The 13449-nt window shown below is 49.9% G+C and overlaps 2 protein-coding genes across 2 annotated transcripts; both read left to right on the top strand.

Moving 5' to 3' along the window:
* Positions 1 to 2059: 2059 nt before the first annotated feature.
* Positions 2060 to 3546, top strand: SPBR_07188 (uncharacterized protein; the record flags this gene model as incomplete). Its single annotated transcript, XM_040765442.1, has 2 exons — positions 2060 to 3272; positions 3344 to 3546. The coding sequence occupies 2 exons, from the start codon at positions 2060 to 2062 to the stop codon at positions 3544 to 3546; spliced, it is 1416 nt and encodes a 471-aa protein (XP_040617433.1).
* A 2083-nt stretch (positions 3547 to 5629) lies between these two features.
* SPBR_07651 (uncharacterized protein) lies at positions 5630 to 6562 on the top strand (the record flags this gene model as incomplete). Its single annotated transcript, XM_040765905.1, has 2 exons — positions 5630 to 5890; positions 6023 to 6562. The coding sequence occupies 2 exons, from the start codon at positions 5630 to 5632 to the stop codon at positions 6560 to 6562; spliced, it is 801 nt and encodes a 266-aa protein (XP_040617432.1).
* Positions 6563 to 13449: the final 6887 nt, after the last annotated feature.

Genomic DNA, 13449 nt, shown 5'->3' with positions numbered 1-13449 from the left:
CCCTGGTCCCACAGCAGACTGTCCTATGACGTTCGTTTGGTTCCTTTCTTTGTTTAAAAAAAGAACGGATCCATATTTCTTCTTTACTCCTGCCGCCGGACCCTCTCTCCGAATCTGTGCCTTGTACTCCCGTGCCCCGTTCGCCGTTCGCTCTCCGCCGTTCCCCTTTCTGTCTTTTCATCTTCCTGTTATTTTTGTTCTTTGAGCTACCATAGCCAAGCTAAACCGCTTGCTGGGATCAACCCTGTAATTTGTAGGAGTACGTGGCCAGCGAGCCTTGGTGCCAGAAGGCGCCGTTTCATTCTACGAAAGCGTGCTTTGTAGCCACACATATCTTGATCAACGAAGCAAAAATAGTCCGCACATCGCAATAGGGGTAGTGCGCTACGAATATGCCAAAGTGGGATTTGAGTCAAAAAAGTGCGATGGAAGACGGGTAATGAGGAGGAAAGAATGTTGAAAGAATGTTGAAGGTGTCGTGGGACAGAGGGAAGGATTGAACGAGGAAATCTATGTGAACGAAACAAGCAAGCCAGGAAGGAAAGGCACGACCTGCCGAATCCGTTCATGCTATGGTTCAATCGATTGCTATCTGTTTTCTTTTCTTCCTTTCTCCTCAACCCCCCCTCCCCTTTCTCTTCTTTCTCAACGTTCCTTTGTCACAACACAGCTAGGCCACCTCATTGCCCAACCCCCTTTGATGTATTCCTTGTTTCCTTCTTTCTTATGTTCGCCCGGCGTGAGCACCGCCTCGACTTTTGCCCGGTTTTGTTTGTTTGTTTTTATTAGTTCCACTCGTTCTTTTGTGCTTTTGTTTTTGTGGCCCCTCCGAAAAAGACCCCTTTATCGCCCTCTTCGCGCGCTTCTCTTTGTAGTCGCGTTACCGTTGGGTCGGCACTTGGCCCAGACAGCCTTTGTTCTCTCTCCACCATATATTTTAGGCGCTGGCCAGTTTGTCCCGCGTCGAAAGAAAATCCGAAAACCATGAAAATTTGTCAGGGTCTTGAACACAAGGAAAAAAGTAGGAAAGTAAAGATAGCAGACCCAACCAAGCCCTAGCCTGGCCGTGCAGGATAGACCGTGTTTACTTTGCTTGTCTGTTCAACTTGTCGGTCCAACACCTGGAACTCATGGTGATTCGCGGAAAGGAGACGACTGCACCCCATCACACCCACTTGGTTCTCCTTTTCTTACATGTCTCTTTCTTTCACCCGACGACTGCAGGACGTAGCCGCAGCAGTAGTCTCATGTGGTGTGTGTGACTGCAGCTGTGGTTTCTGCTTTCTTTGTCGTTGAGCATTGGTGTGGCACAGCATCAAAGACTGTTAGTTCATCCAGCTGAGGCATTTCTCCCGTTTCTTTCTTCTTTTGCATCCTTCATCATCCTCTTTCTTTCGTCTTTCGAGGATTTTTTTTTATTTGGTGTTGCCCCCCTTTTCGTATTTGAAGCCTTTAACATCCACCCTAGCCGCTTGTTTGTGTTATTTTCTTTCATTTCTCCTCCCTTCTGTTCATTTTCTGTCTTTCGATCTTTTACTTCTCCCCTCTTTGTGATTTGACTCAAGGCATGCAGAGTCCAACATCGTGTTTGCTGGGCATCAGACAGAGGATGGACGCCTAGCAAATTATTGGATCAACAAGAGGAAAAACAAAACGAAAAACAAAAAGAAGCGTGTTGACTTTACTCAGTGTGGAAGCACACCCTCTAGCCGTCCCTCCCAACCATCTCGACTGCTTTGGTCTTTGAAAACTTTCCTGTTTCTGGTTTTAGTTGTTCTTCTCATTTTCTTTCTTCTGTTTACTGCCCTTTTCTCCCGGACTTTCCTGGTTTCTATTTATGGTATTCACACCCGCATCTGGCCATCCTTCTCGGTCATAATTTTTTTCTTCCCGACTATCTTTTGCCTTGTCTTCATTGCATCGTCCCAGGACATTCCACTCTCCCACCTGTCTTGCTGTTGACCAACGTGGCAGGACTTGGTAGAGACGAGGCAGACGAATCACTCACACTTCCTTCCTTACTGTTTTGCAACTGCTTTTCGCTCATTACCCTTGAGCCATGGCCCCTCGCCTGACCAAGGTCATTAATCGTCGCTCGTCTCCGCCATCCTCCTCATCCTCACCTCCACCGGCGTTGTCGCAGCCCTCGCAGTCACAGCCTCGCCAGTCTCGCAAGGCACCCGAACTCTCCAGCAACATGGCCGTCTCCATCGACACGTCGGTGGCACACATGTCGGCCCCGATAACGGAAGGCCCCGCACGCATGTTGACGCCACCACCGTCGTCTGCACGTGCTGATTTGGCAATGAGAATCGGGGATTTCGCCCTGAACAGCCCCATTGCTGAGCGGGGCGCTGGTGGTGGAGCGGCTTCTCCAGCTTCCGAAAAGGCCATGTCCACCGGATCGGCCTTTTTTGCACAGAACCGTGCCATCCTGCTGTCAGGGCTCCCACAGTCACCGATGTCAAAGGAGTCGCCGCCGCCGCCGCCGCAGTCTCAGTCACCTTCGCCGGGTATGACCCAAGGACGCAGCCTGCCTCCCCCGCCGAGCCGCCGAAACCTGACGCCCTTGGTGACGGTCAATACGCCTGAAGGTTCACAGCATCACCGGCACCAGCATCATCATTATGCTCCGCTGTCCGCCGTTGCAGCCTCCGCGCCGTACAGTCCGCTGCAGTCCCCACGGACGCTTTCGCCGTGTGTTAACGTTAAGGCCACGCATCTTCGCCACCGGCGCCACAGCAGCGTCAGCAGCAGCAATGGCGCGTCATCGGCCAAGAACGAAGGCGGCGGCGCCAGCGAGGCCGGGCTAACGCCGCCTCCCGAAGGACGCCTGCTGGTTTCTGCATATATTGTGCCTGCCAACAAAGATAGGGCCTCGTTCCAGCTGCGGCGTGAATTTAACCTGCAGGAGCTGCTGGACGCTGTGCCGCGGCCGCCTACCGACCGCCGGCGTCCATCAAGCGTCAACATCCTTGCTTCACCCATTGTGGGCACACCTGGTTCGCCACTGTCTGCGTTGTCATCGTCGGCCAATGCTGGACCGCCTGCACAGCCGCCCTCTACACCTGTCACGGCCGGCGGTGGAAATGCCATCCAGTACAAGACCGGCATGAAGAGACCTGCGTCCGACCTCTCGCCAAACACGCCGGCCAGCCCACCTTCCAAGCTTCGTCAGCAGGCTGCTGGAAGGCATAGCCGCCAGCCGAGCCAGAAGGAGCTGGCTCCACCAGACCAATTCCAGGCGGACGGCAGTGTTCTTATTCCTATTCGTATGTTCTTCCAGCTTTTGTTTCTATCTGTCGTTACTACTTATCTGGTTGAAAAACTAACACAATAACAGGCCCTCATCCATCGCTTGGCAGCCTGCCTGGCCTTGCGGCTATCATCTTGTCGTGCCGTGTGAATGCCGGCGACGTCGTTGAGCTGCCACTTCCGCACCCCGAGTTTTGGCCTCGGACCGCTTCGTACGTATATCGCAACCGTGGCGACCTGACGGACGAGGTCCGCCAGAATATTGAGTATCTCGGGGGGAAGTGCGATTGAGAGCTCAACTTGATCTGTTCTTTTTCTACCTTTCTCACGTTTTTTTATTATATTATTTTCACTTTTCTCTCCTTCTATTTTTTGCCTCTATCTACCAAGCTATTTACCCCATTTCCTTTCGCAAGTACCGTTTTAATTTTCATGGCGACAGAGGTTTAATGATTGACGAATTTCCTATCTTTTACCACTGTCTTCTTTCGGCCCTTGTCCTTTTCTTCTTCTCTCAATATGTCTTGCCAGTCTCTTTACTTACTTTCAAAATCCTATTCGAAACATGTCGCATTTTATTTCCGTTCAAACAAAGAAGCACAAGACCGGTATTCCCTGCAAATCTCCCGACTTCGGGGCACCGGACACTTGCTTCATATTCGGTGAAATTTTCTGGGAGTCGCTACTGTGGACGGAGTCCGGCAACCGGTCGTAAAAAAAACGGCGCCTGTACTCCTTTAATTTCGTATTCGTGTGTGTGGTGCCCTTTTTGTTGTTGGCTGGTCGCGGCACCGTTGCAGATCCGGCGTCTGCAGCTTGTAGGGTTTTCTTTGTTCTCCTGCATGTCCGCTTTCTTTGTCCAAGGGCGTTGGTCCGGCGGATTTTTGCACATCGCTTTCAAAACTCATTCAACCCTTTATTTCTACAGAGCCCAATATGAGCTGCGCCCCATCCTCCCCCTTCGAATCCGTCTTTTGCTTTGTAGGTAGGCTTTACATCGCTTGTGGTTTGTTGCTTGTGGGTAGCAAGAAAGTGGGGAGATGACGAAAGGGAAAGAAAAGGGAGACCGACAAAATTGTAGCCGCCGCACCCGCGGGCCCCTTGCTGCTTCCTTTTTCTTTTCTTTGGTGGCTGGCTCTCATGTGTCCGGATTTGGAAAGAACAATCGTCGCGTTGCGCCTCATTGTCTACCGCTCTTTCCTTCGACGAGCTGGATAATAGATTTGCAAAATGAAGAAAGAACGACGCGTAAAAGGGACTATTTATGGGAGACGATAATATCTGGAAAGCGTACTGGTCCAGCTGTTTTCTCCGGTGCTGTGCGCTATGATTCGCTGGTTCAGTTTAGCGCCAAACCTAACTTTCCTAATTAGGAAATGTGTTTTTTTCTGTCCAATCCGTCGTCCTCCTATTCATGGTCGTGGGAGGAAGGCGCGAGCGACATTGTGAAAAGTCTTCGCTCTTTCTCTTTTGGAGTACTTACACATTCTGTACCAAACTGAGTGACTAGAGACACACCTCCTTCCTTCTCTTGCTGCCGGCTTTTTCTCGTTCCGAGTTATTTTCGGGTCACAAGGGAACCTCAACGTCGTAGAAGAGAGAAGGAGCTTGTGTTCGTAGGCAGCTGCGAAAAGAAAAAGGATAAATTTGCTCAATTTTTAGATCTGATCGTGAAAAAAGAATCACTGAAGAAGCTGCCAGAAAGATAGCAAGCAGATATGCCAAACCCACCATTATTTGGCTTAGCCGTTCTCTTTTTCCCATTGTCCCATTCACCACATTACCATGGCAATCAAAACAATCAGGCTGCGCTCCACCACGCGTCCGTCCGAACATGTCCTCGTATAGAAGCACAATAAAGTCAATCTACGAGACCAGGAGTTCGATCTCTCAAGAGCCTGTGCCAGACGAGAAGCGAGCAAGCGAGCAAACCTGTCACGATAGGACACCAATAACAAGTACAAGAAGTTGGCTTGGCAGCTAAGCAAGCAAAACAATCCAAGCATTTGAATCAAGGCTGCAGAAAAGCACGCAAGGACGCTTTTATTGTGGAAAGAAACGTTCCGCCGAAGCTTCCCAGCGTAAAGAAAAGCCACATCTGCAACAACTGTCGTCCATCAACATTGGGCCACTTTCTTCATCACGGCGTCTTCCCCTTCCAACACTGCCATTTGCGCTCCAAGACTTCCGTTGTTTCTGATCTGGTAATGTAATAATCAAATACAGTACTTTACGAGGTGGCCTTTTGCTGTCTTCCCCTATATTGATCAACTACTAATGGTTAATAGATTTTGTGGACTATATGTCGATACGACTTTGCAGCTTCGAGACAGCAAATATACACGTCAACAGAAGCCGCCCCGAACATCTCGGCATGCCTGCTCCCTTTCGGCCTGTTCAGCCGATCATTTGGATCAACGGCTGGCCTGCTATGGGCAAGCTGGCTCTGGCCCAGTGTATTTGCCAGCTGCTCGGCCAAGACCGCGCCGTGGTCATTGACGACCGCGAGTTTACCGACCAGCTGAATCTCCCCCGGGACGCTCTTATGTCTCGCCATGTGAGCCGCAGTGGTGGCCGCCCGCGTGGCTTGAGCGTTGGCGACATCAACGGCAACACCCACACCCACCGCTATAACGTCTGTAGCGAAGCTGGCGCGGATGGTGGGATTTGTCCAGGAAAAGAGTGCCCTGGCCGTGGTTGCCCCGGTCGTGAGTGCATGGGCGGACGTCTGATGACCGGTCTAGACGGTCTCTCGCCCACTCTCCAGGCGAAGCAGGAGGCCTGCTTCCGAAAGTTTGTATACGGCGACGAGGATGACGAGGCTATCAAGAATGGCAAAGTCGACGCCGTCCAGCGGCAGCGCGTCATCATCTTCACAGACTGCCGTGCTAACGACAAGGTGGGTGCTGAAGGCGCGCGGCGTTATGAGAACGCCGCCCGCGATGCCGGTCGGCAATTTGTACCGATCTATGTCGAGTGCCTGCCCGAGGAGCAGGAGCGGCGCGCCAAGTCCTCGGATAAGCTCTACACCCAGGTCGAAGGTGCCGCAATGACAGGCGCCGAGGCGGCTCGTGAGCTGCAGGCTCTGGCAGATGGACGTCTTTTCACGTTCCCACAGGACACTGTCCCAGGATTGTATATCAACGTGACCAACCAGCTCATCCATGACTCCGCCATGAAGGTTATCTCATTCATCAACGCCATTGCTGAGAAGCGGACCGACGCCGTCAAGGAATCAGCTGCGGCCTCGGCTAGAAGACGCCATGGCATCTTCGTCGCCTTGGCCATCGAGAACAAGGCCATTTAGACGGCCGTTGGCTTCATTATGCACAGTTCAGGTGGAGATGTGGCTTGCCTCATCAAATTTAGTGAAGGTATGACTTGCGATCATTTGCATGGAGTACGGAAAGGATGGAATATGCACACACGCCGTTGTTGCGTGATAGTCAACAGAAGGCTCGCGTTTGCTTTGTCATTACGGATGCGTACTTACGCCGGCCAAGACCATCTCCTCTCAGACGAAGCTCAAGGGAGGCATGTTGTGATTTTGTCTGCATTTACTATACCGATCTCCTCTCGACAGATGATGTGCACGGTTCTTTAGACAGTTTCTTCTGAACTAGCAACAATATATCGGATAATACTCGAAGCCGGTTTGTGCCGCAGTTTGTTGACCTGTGACAGCAGAATAATAACCCATGGTTTACCCATGGACTGGTTGCCACGCTTACCTCTATATCTTATTCACGTTTTGGCCCTGGTGCCTGACTGACCGGTTCAGAATCCAAAAGTCAACGATACTCCCAATGGCACCCCCTCCATTAACTATCACTTCCCATCCAAATCCTTTACTAGATGCTCCGCCTAATTGCTCCATCCGGGGGAAAACTTCTAGCTTCCCGATTTGTCCTTTGGCCAGCCTTACGATTTTGTCTTCTCAGCGATCATTCTCTTGCCCCATACTGACAACGCATACATAATCGCATGCAGCATCTACGGATGCACTATCCCATAATACATTGGAGCTCCACCTGCCCACTCTCGTTTACTTGTTTCTAGTTTCTGACCCTCGTTCGTGCATGCCCCCCCCCTCCTCGGCATTATGCAGATGCAGACGGGCGGAAAGAAATGCACGCAATTCTGCATGATACCGCAAAAACAAACACAAGTGGAGAAACCATCACACTGAATTTTCAAAGAAAAGCGACGAGGCACACACGGCGCACAAAAGAGCATGCGGACGGTGGGTTTCTATGGTCTAGATGCGCTGCTCGTGACTCCATATATTGAAAGTACCGTATACTTCGGCCGTTGACTACCTTTGGGGGTGGACAAGCTGCCGGCCCTGATGGAAGTGTCCTGTATATGCAGATGCCAATCCACCACGCGAACCGATGGCACACAGGCTAGGACACCTGACAGAATTCTCATCTGGTCTTTCAGTTCGGCATTCCTTCTATGTGACCCCTATGTGTGCATCATCGTGGACGGCGCAAAATGCATCTTGAAGGGCTTCAATGCACACGCCGCTCACCCCCTACCCTCACCCTCACCCTCGTGCACACATCCCAGTACCCCCAATAACAAGTTCTGACACACAAACCCACGACCAAAAAATGGAAGCCGGAACGACCGGCCGGCGCCTCCGGTACACTTCAAGTTTTTTAAGTTTTTTTTTTTTGGCAGCTGCAGGGATGACCTGCATATGAAAATGCATCAGGATGCTGCGCCAAAAAGTGGTATGTCATCCCCGGCCTTGGGGCGAGAGAGCTAAAGAATAAGACTGGGTGGGACGTCGCCTGCAGGTGAGAGGAAGGTATGCATACAAGGGACACACACGATCATATGCAGTCAGGGCTGCCGGCAACTGTGGCACCTCCTGTGGCAATCAACAGAGGTTAAGGATTGGACGGGCTGACATGGATCGTACATGTACGACGCGAGGACGCGTGGGCATGAAGAGCTCCTTCGAGGCAGTGGAAAGAGAACACGAGGCTGATCGCCCTTGGATTACGACGAGTGCCATCTTGTGCACTATATTTATCCCCATTCGTTTTTCTTCCACGGAAACAAAGGCTTCGGAGCAAAAGGACCTCACTCTGCCGGTGTTGTGTTGCGTCTGCCTCTGATATTTTCCCCAGCGTTTGATAAACTTTTTGGCGGCTCTTGCGGCGAATTCACTCTTGTCATTTTTCGTCCAGTAAGAATGTTCTGAAGGGCACTGATTTCGCGTATGTATGTGAATGCATGTATGTGTGCGCTGTACAAACGTTAATTGCCTTTCTCCTTACTAAATTTCAGCGATGAAAAATGATGAGTGCATGCACTGTGCACATCTACCTGCAGTTTCCTGCATATGCCAACGCTTGCCTGTCAACTTGCATACACCTGCGTCTCCTCCATGCACCCGACCCGTCGACAAAAGCCACGCCAACTGTGAGGCTCACACGACAGGTCTATGAGGACAGAAAAGCGAAAAGGCAGAATGGCTACAAGGAACATGGCACGCTTCTGTACTTTATTAAAAATATTTTTGCCGTCTGGTAGGGTGATTATTGATATTTTGGAACAAGGACAACAAGGGTGAATTACAAGATTGTGCTAATGATGCTCGAACTGTGGATGTGAAAAATAAAGCTTCATCGTGCAACATTGTACTATGTGCCTTCTCATACCACTCACTCACACTCCGTCCCGAGACTCTGGTCGCCTCGTGAGACATTCAAACGTATGTGCAAGGATATAGAGAGGAAAGGGATGTCTCGTAAGTCGTTTCCAGTGTACAGAGAGCACCGCGATAGGTGAAACTAAAATACTCCGTAGTCACACCCATACGTACACGAGTATGATCCCGCGCCGCCAGACCAGCTTTGAATACTCGTACCTGCACGTCAAACAAGGAAGCACAGCAAAACATGGGTATTACATTTTTACAAAAAAATCAGAAAAATTAAAAGGCAAATCCCTTCAAGAAAGGCAGATACTGTACCACACGAAGCGTGCACAATGATGACTCGTCCTGCTTTTGATCCGAGAGACTTTCTTGTTCGGCGACCAAGTATCACTTCGTCATATCTCGGGTGCATAGACATATGTTGACATTAAGGAATGCATTAACTAATGAAAATATGATGAAAACAAAATCTCCCGTAATAAATCTTTTGGCTGGATCGTCATGGTACGGAAAAAGACTCATTGTATCATGATGCGCTCACTCCTTTCACTGCGTTCGTCTCCTTTCCAAGACGTCAAGTGGGCTGTCCTCACTGTCACTGCGTCATTTCTCTCCGACGGTATCGTTTTTTGTGTCTTGTTGTGTCGTCAGTGAGCGCTCTTGTGGCATCTTGTCCTCCCACGATCTGTCCCGGTGCCCTTTCAGTCGGGACCCTGACATGGCCACATGCTCACAGTTCGGGTCATCACTTTCCCACGTTACCCTTTTTACCCATTTAACGTTTGGTTTTGTGTGAGTTGACCCGGCAGTCGACGGTTGGATGTGTGTGTGTTTGTGTGTGTTTGTGTATGTGGCTTTGCCAGCTGAGCTTTGGAATCGAATGGGAGTGCAAGAGGACACAAGAAGGATGGAATAACACCAAAGAGGACCCGGGTTGACGCACAAGCACGGCAGGAAGGATGCGCCATACGACCTGCGACGCTCGTATTTTATCTCTTCTGATATTTTTCTACTTTTGTCTTTGACCTTTCATCCTTATTTCCGCCTTTCTCATCACACAGGTAATGCAAAATGACAAGATAAAGTGATAAATTTCTTCCTCTTTTCGTAAACATGCATATGAGCAGTCGATTTCTTCAGTCTTGCTTCTTCATGCCAACCACCCATTCACTCTGGTGCGTCGTATTATTTTTTATTCTCCTAATTATTGCGTATTCTTCGCTGGCCGACATGCCGTGCTCAGAAGCACAAGAGTAAAACGTAGCACGGGCTCAAATATTTTGGGGCTAAATGAAGACGGGAAGAAAGAGGGCTGCAACCATCATAGCGAGACCTGCATGAGTGCGGCAGAGAAGTAGGTGGGTGGTTTGTCGCTGAATTCTATGGGTGCAGCTCGCTACGAAGTGCTTGTGTTTGTTGCCCTGTTGCCGTTGCCGCACACCCCTCTTTGAACCGAACAGTTACTGGGTTCCTTCGCATGTATTTTCATTTCTCCATTTGGCAGTAATTTATGACGCTTTTTGCCTTGGATTTCGCTTATGACCGGGCGAAGCAATAAATTACGAGGCCGAAAAAATGCTTACAACCTTTTAAGGCGGCGAGACCGGACCTATCCAATGTGACGATATCAAATAAGGCCCAGTCATCCTCCCTTATGTTTATTACATTTTTTTTCTTAGTTTTCATTCATTTTCTGTTCCTCTTGGTGGAGCCGTCATACTTTTGGCGGGTTGACCATGTGTCCATATTTCAACGCGTTGCACCGGAGCTTTTCTTGTTTTTGTGCCAAGAACAAACAAGACAAAAGACAGAAAAACCAAGAGGAGAGCAAAAGCAAACGAGGGTTTGAGGCTGGTCCTCGTCCACGAAGCCTGGCATTTCCCACAATTAGAAAACGCACCAAAGAGACACCGGCATCGTACAATAATAGGTGGTCTCAGGGTCTCATGGTCTCATGGTCTCATGGTCTTGACGGTTTGTCAAGTGCAGCCAACCTGACTGACTATGTACAATGTCAAGAAAAGAAATAATATGCAGTATAAGTCGCAGTATCCGCACGGTCATTTGAATTACCAACTCCCTATGAGAATCAAATTTTGTCGCTTTATGCGCTTGACATTCTCATGACTGGCCTGGACCACACTGCACAGTTGTGCCATACAATGCTCCACTGTCTGTGGGCAGCCACTCCCTGTCGATCCGAAACGAGTCTCAGCGGCTCCCACGGCTTTGTTTTTGTTTGCAGTCTCGCGCCGTGGACCAGGCGGTCGTCTTGTTGCCTATTTTGACTTGGATGTTCATTTCTTGATTTGTAAACTGGGGTTGACCGGGGAGGAAGAGGGGAATGTGCAGACCAGACCAGAGTAGGGAAGAGCAGGTATGCTGACCAGTTTCTCATGTGGCTTCCCGAACACCTCCGCTTTGAGAGCCCCCCTCCATCTTGTCATCTTCGGAGACCTTCACCATACGACTTGGTCTTGTGTCGTATCTTAGATGGTCATCCCTTCCCCTCCTTGCCCGGTGGGAGGGTGCCTCATTTTTCATATACGGAGCACATTCAGCGTGCCGGGGTTTACATGATTACAATATATATATATATGTATATATATATATTTATAAATCTTTTATTCAAGATTATTTTAAGAATTTCCTCTTTCGTCAAAGATAGCGCCGCCGTAAGTAAATTGCTCTTGGTGCATACGTAAGAGTGAGAGCCCTCTAATGTGACTGTGCCGGAATCCATCTGTTGTCGTTTCGCCTCTCTTTTCCCTAAATAGACGACGGTCCGATACGTAGTGGGCCGGTTCTGTCGGCCCCGTCCATGGGTCTCTCCCCTCCTCACTATCTTCTTACTTTCTCCTAGCCTTTGTCCATGTCCTTGTGCGACTGCTTCTCGGGGAAAGAGGGGATGTCATTGAAAGTAGAAAAACGAACAACAGAACATCACGGGCATTGGCGCTCTTGTTTCCGAAATAAGTCGCCATATCCACATCGAAACGACACGCAAAAAACGCGAGAGCCATGTTCCCACGACCATCCAACATCCTGCATCCGCCTTTGCTACCTAGTATTCCTTCGTCGTGTGTGTTCTCGCCGGTTGACCCGTCCGCAGGCAACAAAAGCTTGTCTGGTCGGTGTCGTCTGTGCTCCCTGCGGATTCCGTGCGTCGCCATCGCCATCCCTACCGTCGTTGTCCAGACTCGTAAGCTCAGCCTTTCCTGTCAGCAGTAAGACAGGGCAATACAAACCAAAACACTTGCCCCTCTTGTATCTCGTGGCCTGCATAACAAGTGCCAGAACGCCGGCAAAGTCGGGCGTCCAAGGACCAGATTCTCCGAAGTCGATATGCAAGCAAGGAAGACAGAAGGGAAGGATGGTGTTGAAATGCAGGTCCAGGGACGATCATGTCCAGGACGTGCCAGGGACCAGAGCGTCTTCTCAACACGGCAACAAGGCAATGAGGCTCGTCGGCCTTGTCGTTTCTCCATTTGGACTTTGACTTTGTTGCCTCCAGCTACTGCAGGCAGTGCATAGCCCCCTCCTTCAGAGGAGCAGGTGGATTCAAACCAGACAGTCCAGACACTGTGGATTGTTTTCGTTTGTCATTTTCTCCGTCTCTCTTGTGTTCTCTCTCCCCCCCTCGTTTCTTGACCTTTCGTAGCCAAACGTGGCTTCGCTTTCGACATACGCTTTACGCCGTCCATATATGCCTCATGTCTTTTCTTTCGGAGCACCTGAGCAGTAAATTGCAAAAGCGCTTGCACAAAAACACCGGTCAAGCTATTTGTGATATTTGGGCTTGTTGTCTTGGTTCGCTTTGGTTCGCGCCACGTTCCGTACTACAGCAGTCTGTGTTACCGCACTGATACGCTCGACAAGCTGTGATGGCGCCAGGGTAGGTGGGTTCGTGAGCTTCTTCGGCCTTTGACCTGCCCTGTTGTGTCGTTGAGTTTCTGCGAGTTGCTGCGTAGGACTTTGTTCGTGCAGTTTTCATGCAGGCGGCGTGGCGTCACTTTGCAGCGCTGCAACCCTTCGTGCCTTCCTTACCCTCTTGGCAGTTTTCTGTTTCCTATTTTGCATCTTTCCTCACTCACATCGTAACAGGAAGGAGGGAGTGGAGACGCTTTTATCGCCCACTTCTGCATCGTGCATTAGTTGCGCTTTTTGGCTCCATCTTTCGTTTCCGTCCTCATTTGCTCTTTCCATCTTGACTGGAGGACGACACAGCGAGACTCCTTTTATTATTGTCATTTTTTTCTTTCTTTTGTACAGCACATATGCAACAAACATATTTTATCGATTTTATCGATTACTGCCTCACTTTTTTTTTTTTCCCTCGCTTCGTCCTTTTCTCCGATTCTGCACCGTTCAACGGTCTGACCTGAATGTCCATCCTTTCCTTGCACAATATTCTGCAGTTCTGCAGGTCCTCGGTCGTCTTGTCATTCGTTTTCGTGCGTTGTCGTTCCCCTTTGAGCAGAAAAGTTGCTCTACTTATCGCCCTCTCACACAAGCTCCCA

This window comes from Sporothrix brasiliensis (assembly GCF_000820605.1).
Source record: "Sporothrix brasiliensis 5110 chromosome Unknown Cont20, whole genome shotgun sequence".
Taxonomy (NCBI): domain Eukaryota; kingdom Fungi; phylum Ascomycota; class Sordariomycetes; order Ophiostomatales; family Ophiostomataceae; genus Sporothrix; species Sporothrix brasiliensis.
The sequence above is the reverse complement of the archived record's forward strand: the minus strand, read 5'-3'. Positions and strand labels throughout refer to the sequence as shown.